A 6442-nucleotide genomic window follows, 5' to 3' on the forward strand; every position below is an offset into this window, starting at 1 on the left:
AGCAGGCTCTCGTGAATGCCCCTGTCCTGGCTGCCCCAGTTCCTAACAAACGTTTTCTCGTCCATACAGATGCCTCCATGTATGGACTGGGGGCTGTGCTAAGCCAGGTCGGGGAGGATGGAGGAGAACACCCTGTCGCATATCTCAGTCGAAAGCTGTTACCCCGGGAAGTGAGTTATGCGGCAGTGGAGAAAGAATGTTTGGCCCTGGTCTGGGCATTGAAAAAATTGAGTCCCTATTTGTATGGACAGGAATTTTCCCTTATCACGGACCACAATCCCCTTGTCTGGCTTAACCGGGTCTCAGGAGACAATGGTAGACTGCTGCGGTGGAGTTTAGCATTACAACCTTATAACTTCACCATCAGCTACCGACCCGGTAAGCAGAATGGGAATGCAGATGGATTATCACGGCAAACCGACGTTCTTGCTACCTCCTAGTCCGGTCATCCCCAAGTTGACCCGCTAAAGGGCCAAGCCGGGTCTGCCGGAGTGTTCCACAAGGGGGGAGCCGTGTGACGAACCCTGCTGCATAGACCTGTATTGCTGGTTCGTCTGTTTGCATTGGATTTGTGGATTTCCTGTCCGTATACTTTTGTTCGTACGTTTTCTAAAGTACCGATTGAAACTACCGAACATCGGCCACCCAGGAGAGGAGTGTGCGGCTCATTAACACCTTGACCACAAATTAGAATGTTGTGGTTAACCGCAAACACCTCTCCATTCCATCCGTACGGGTGGTCGTCGTTCGTATGCTGAACACGAGGCGGCGGCCATTTTGGACACGAGGCGAATCAGCGGTGTTCGGTGCAAAACCCATGGATCTAAAAACTGACTCTTTATCTACCGAACACCGCTAGAGACGGCCGTCTCCCCTTCTATTCCCTTGGAGGCATACGAACACTGTTCCGTTCGGGAGTTTCTTTCATCCGTATGACCTGACCCAGATAGCCGTCCCATGGAGTCATTCGTATACCGAAGGACTTATGAGAGACTTTGACTCCATGGCGATTGGACTATGTACATCGGACCTGAGCGCTATTCGGTAGGAATATGCCCTCAGATCCAGGCTATCTGGGGATACGTTGCACGAACACTATATATTCGGTACTTCTGATTTTATGTATTTTATTGCATTTTTTGTGTTTGGTTTTAAAATGGCGATGGTTCCTATCCTCGGAGTTAATTAGGTTTCTCCCTAATTATCTCCAGGATAGGAAAAGATGTATTATGGGTACAATGGGAAGGGATTGTATTATAGCCACTGTGATTGGCTACTGTCTAATATATTTTACAGTCTTCCACCAGGTCCCCTAGGGGAGTGTCTACCTGGTGGAGACCTGCATAAATACTGGGCAGGTAGCCCCCATTAAACACACTACTGCTTGACCTTCAAGACGGAGCTTTGTCTCGTTTGTGGAGGGATTGACTATTGGGACAGCGTTTTCGTTTATTTCTAGCTGTGGAAGGATTTCGGATGGATTGCTGATCGGGAGTTACCGCATTCGTATGCTCCGTTCGGGAGCTTTATGATCGGTTATACTGGAATTGCATTTCAGGAGAAAGGGGATTATTGACTAAACGGCGGCTTCATTCCCCAGGCGGTGAGTGTCGTAACATAAGGTATCTCTGAGCTCGGGGCACAAAGCTGGGGATTCTCCTCCACGTGTATCTGTGGTTGGTGGATTACACTTATAGCACGCCCAGACGAGAATATGACTGGTCATTCTAAATCTGTTATTTCTTCCTCTATTCATTATAATATCTCCACAACCCCGCTGCCCCCTCTGCTAAACATAGCTTTTATCATTAGCCCCAGGATGGTACTATTCTATTGAGTAATGGTAATGAATTTACCATATTTTACCATTTTCTGCCCATTTTCCTATTTCTTTCCTTGTAATGTTCCTTTCCATAGTTACTGCCATTGATTTGCTTTCCATAACATTAGTGTGACAAGACCAATCTCGCCACATTGCATTGGAGAAGTTTGGTTGCCCGCCTGTTGCCTCTGGACTGTGGCCCCATGTTAAAAAGCTTGATTTTCCCCTGCAAAGACACGAAAGCCAGGTCATTCGGTGCTTGCCCTGTTTGAGCGGTGATACCCCAGATAGCTATGCCATGGAGCCCATTCGTATAATGAAAGACTATGTGAAAGACTTTGGCTCCATGGCAATTGAACTATATGTGTGTGATCTGAGCACCATTCAGTAATAATGTGCGCTCAGATCTGAGCTATCTGGGGATATGTTGAATGTACCTGTTTATGCAATGGCTGCACAGTTATATATTTTTATGTATTTTATTGTCTTTTGCTGCCATGTGTTCAATGGAGTTTTGCCTCTGTCCTTGGAGATAATTGGATTACTTCCCAATTATCTCCAGGATGGAAGACTCTGTGTTACTGGTTTTGGGCAGAAAAGCTGTAACAGACCGTTTCAGCAGAAAAGGGGTTAAAATCCGTTTAGGCGATATTCCCCTTCCAGATATAAAGGCAGCTACTGTAGAACACCAAACTCCCGAATTGCATACAAGGGAATAAGGTAGCACTCCAAACTCCCGAACCGAAACCTCATGAATAGCTGCTAGCAGACGAACAGGAAAAGCAGACAATCAGCTTACACTCCTGGCAATCAGTCTCTAACAGCATACAGTAAATCCCCCCAAGAACGAGACAAGGCTCCGTGTTGAGGGTCAAGCAGTGGTCTGTTTTAATTAACACTCACAGACTTTTATGCAAGTCCCCATGCAGGGGGACATCCCACAGGGAGGGACAACATGTAACCAATCCCGTACAGTAAAACATAAAATACACCCAGCACAAACACATAAAATCCCCCCCTGTGATATAATTACTGAACACAATGGGTTAATGTAATTTATCACAGGCAGGAAAATACAGTTTTTACAGCATATTCATAACTTCTAAAATATACATCACATTCACATAAATTATATATTCACAATCAAGCCATTCAGGGGAACAACATTTCACAAAATGGCATGAATCAGACCAGGGGTTCAGAAGTTACATAGTTACAATGACGAGGGGTGTGGTGTAGCACCATGATGGTATTTATACTTATCTATACTTAAATTAGAGGGGCAAAGGTATAAAAATAGTATCAGGAAGTATTACTTTACTGAGAGGGTAGTGGATGCATGGAATAGCCTTCCAGCTGAAGCGGTAGAGGTTAACACAGTAAAAGAGTTTAAGCATGTGTGGGCTATCCTAAGGCTATCCTAACTACTTATAGGTCAGGGACTAATGAAAATATTTAGAAAATTGAGCAGACTAGATTGGCCGAATGGTTCTTATCTGCAGTCACATCTATTGGTCTATGTTTCTATCACATGTGGATTATTGTGCTTTGTCATTTGGCTATGTACAGAGATGGCTCCTGTTCTGGCGTCTTGCTGGCAAAGCTCACATTATCCACTGTCAATGTTTTCTCATGTCTTTATTTTCCTTTTTGTTGTTTTCCTGACCTGAATTATATTCCTGTCTTGTCTCTAACATTTCTCTTGCTTCCTGACCCTGACCCCATTGTTACCTCTGGAGTTCATCCTTTATTTTACAATGTCTGTCCCTGGACTTATGACCTAGTTCTCAAAATTATCCAAGACATGTCATGGCAGCCACAAATCCATATATTACAGCTACACAGCTTGACAGAGCCATGGAGAAGAGGTGTTCTCTTCTAAAATGCCAAAATGTCACCTACACGGCCGTCTATCATAATCTTTACATCTAGTTACATATAATGTCTTTTATCATTACGGATGTGCATGGGCAAAAAATTCTGTTAGGTTCTGAAATTTAGGTAAGCAAAAAAATGTGTCAGCTTCGGCAATTTGGACCAATGACATTCTGTTCGGTTCGGCACTTCGGCAATTCAGAACATCAGCAAATCGGAACTTCGGCAATTCGGACATTTTTAAGTATCCCTCTCTTGTTTTGCCACTTTTCAGAAATCTGAAGCACTTTGCCACCACAACCACTTACACATCTGTAGGACTTCCTAACCCTAATCCCTAACACTTACCACCACAACCACTGACACATCTATAGGGCTCCCAGTGCCCAGACTGCCACCACAACCACTTACATATCTGAGGGGCTCCTTAACCCCTAACCCACCACAACCACTTACACATGTAATTATCTTATTGTTCAAGATTCCTGTCATCACATCATTTTTCCTCCCTTTCTTGTTTTGCAACTTTTCAAAACTCCAAAGCTCTTCGGCATTCGCAATTACCGAATTTCGGCACTTTGGAAACTCGGCACTTCGGAACTTCAGACATTCAAAGGCATCCGAATGTCCACATTGTATGAAATTCGACCGAATGTACATTCGGAACTAAATGAATTGCACATGTCTACTTATCATACTGTCTCCAGTTACATACCCCGTATCTTACATACTGTCTCTAGTTATATATCCCATTTCTTATCATACTTTCTTCAGTTACATACCCAGGCTGTCTCTAGTTACATACACTTTCTCTTATCATACTATCTCTAGTTACATACCACGTCTCTTATCATACTGTCTCTAGTTACATATCCCGTCTCTTATCATACTGTCTCTAGTTATATACCCCGTCTCTTAACATACTGTCTCTAGTTACATACCCGGTCTCTTATCATATTGTCTCTAGTTACATACCCCGTCTCTTATCATACAGTCTCTATTTACATATACGGTCTCTAATCATACTGTCTCTATTTACATACTCTGTCTCTTATCATACGGTCTCTAGTTACATACCCTGTCTCTTATCATACTGTCTCTAGTTACATACCCTTTCTCTTATCATTCTGTCTCTAGTTACATACCCCTGTCTCTTATCATATTGTCTCTAGTTACATACCCCTGTCTCTTATCATATTGTCTCTAGTTACATACCCCTGTCTCTTATCATATTGTCTCTAGTTGCATACCCAATGTTTAATCACACTGTCTCTAGTTATATAGCTCATCTTCTAGCAGGCTGTCTCTAGTTACATTCCCTTGATCTTATCATACTGTCTCTTATAATACTTTCTCTAGCTAAATACCATGACTTCTCAATTTACCTTTATGGTTGGTTTTGGAGTGTGCGGTCCCCGTGGGTCCTGGATCAGATAGATTGATTTTAGATGAAACATCCTCAGCCATTTTACCGAATTACCACAAACACTGTGAGAAATATAGAGCAAAACCTGAAACCAGATATTGAAGAGACAAAGCTGAGCAGCAACAATTGGACACATTGTGGGAAGAATTACTGAATTACTCATTGGTCTGACTATAGAGTAATTCATTGTAGGAAAACAGACAGACTGTAAGTGGTTAGATCGCCTAGACTGACTAGTCTGTCTGTCTGTGTCTGTCTATCTGTAATTCTCTACCAGGATCATTATCGAGTATTATTTCTTGATACCCACCTAGGTTTACACACTTCAGATCCCAGGCTCTCTCTGCCTGTCCAGCTTTGCTCCCCACTTTGTCCGTCAGACGACCGCTCCAGGCCTGCCCTGTGCTGCACTAAGATGCTGTGTCTGTTAGCACCTTCTCCTGCTGACTGTATCTGTGGCGCAAGTAATACAGAAAGTACTAGTTACACTTCCTCTTTGCTGGGTCAGAGAATGCCAGTAATTAAACGTGTGAGTGGTTTAACCTTCTTCAGGTCTTTCATCACCCTTGCATGTCACTCGCAGTGCTCATAATACAGGCAGTATGCACAGGATGAAGGATATTTATCATTAAACTAAATATGAGATGAAGCACTTGAGACCTTCTCTAAAGGTACACTACAAGCCATGAGTACTCTAGTGCCAATGCCTCCCCCCGTAAGTTGTCAAACCATTTTAAAATGGTTTGATTTCTTACGTGAGGTCTTTCAGTTACTGCTCCCTGTCTCCACTACAGCAGCTGTAAGCATGCTGCCTGAGGAAGGTTTGGAGGTGCAGGACTCAGCTCATTGGCTGAGACTGATCACAGCTTATCTTAGAAGTACTAACAGAAACACGCCACATGAAGGAGACAAGCAGGGACTGGTTTCTGCAGGACCCCAGGTGATTGATCTAACTGCTAGCAAATGGTTTGGCTGTTTACATTTTGTCAGTACTAGGGCAGCCCTGGTACCATGACCATCACATTGGAGTGGTTATGGTGCTTGGAGTATTCCTTTAATTGAATTCCAGGAAGAAGTCAGTAGATCAGGGTGTGAAGTGGATGACATCTTTTTTTTTTTTTTTCAATATATATTTTTATTGAATTAAGTGTGCAAAGGAAGAACATTCACATTTGGTAGTACACTGAGAGATGTAATCATTACAATATAAAATAAGGTAGAGCACAACATAATAAGTACAGCAAAGTACATGAAAGTAAACAGTTTTCTTTTACTTTACAACCAGATGATAGGAATCAAGGAACATTGATGTCAGTGGT

The 6442-nt window shown here is 42.9% G+C and overlaps 1 protein-coding gene across 1 annotated transcript in view; it reads right to left on the reverse strand.

Annotated features, from left to right (window-relative positions):
- The window catches only part of LOC134610521 (killer cell lectin-like receptor subfamily G member 1), a 50354-nt gene extending 44906 nt beyond the window's left edge, over positions 1 to 5448 (reverse strand). Inside the window, exons 1-2 of the mRNA XM_063453488.1 lie at positions 5434 to 5448; positions 5083 to 5208 (exon numbers count right to left, since the gene is read on the reverse strand). Of these exons, the coding sequence (XP_063309558.1) occupies positions 5083 to 5164 (82 nt within the window). The 5' untranslated portion in view covers positions 5165 to 5208; positions 5434 to 5448. The remainder of the gene's footprint in view (positions 1 to 5082; positions 5209 to 5433) is intronic.
- Positions 5449 to 6442: the final 994 nt, after the last annotated feature.

Source organism: Pelobates fuscus, chromosome 5 (assembly GCF_036172605.1).
Source record: "Pelobates fuscus isolate aPelFus1 chromosome 5, aPelFus1.pri, whole genome shotgun sequence".
In the NCBI taxonomy this organism is placed as follows: Eukaryota; Metazoa; Chordata; class Amphibia; order Anura; family Pelobatidae; genus Pelobates; species Pelobates fuscus.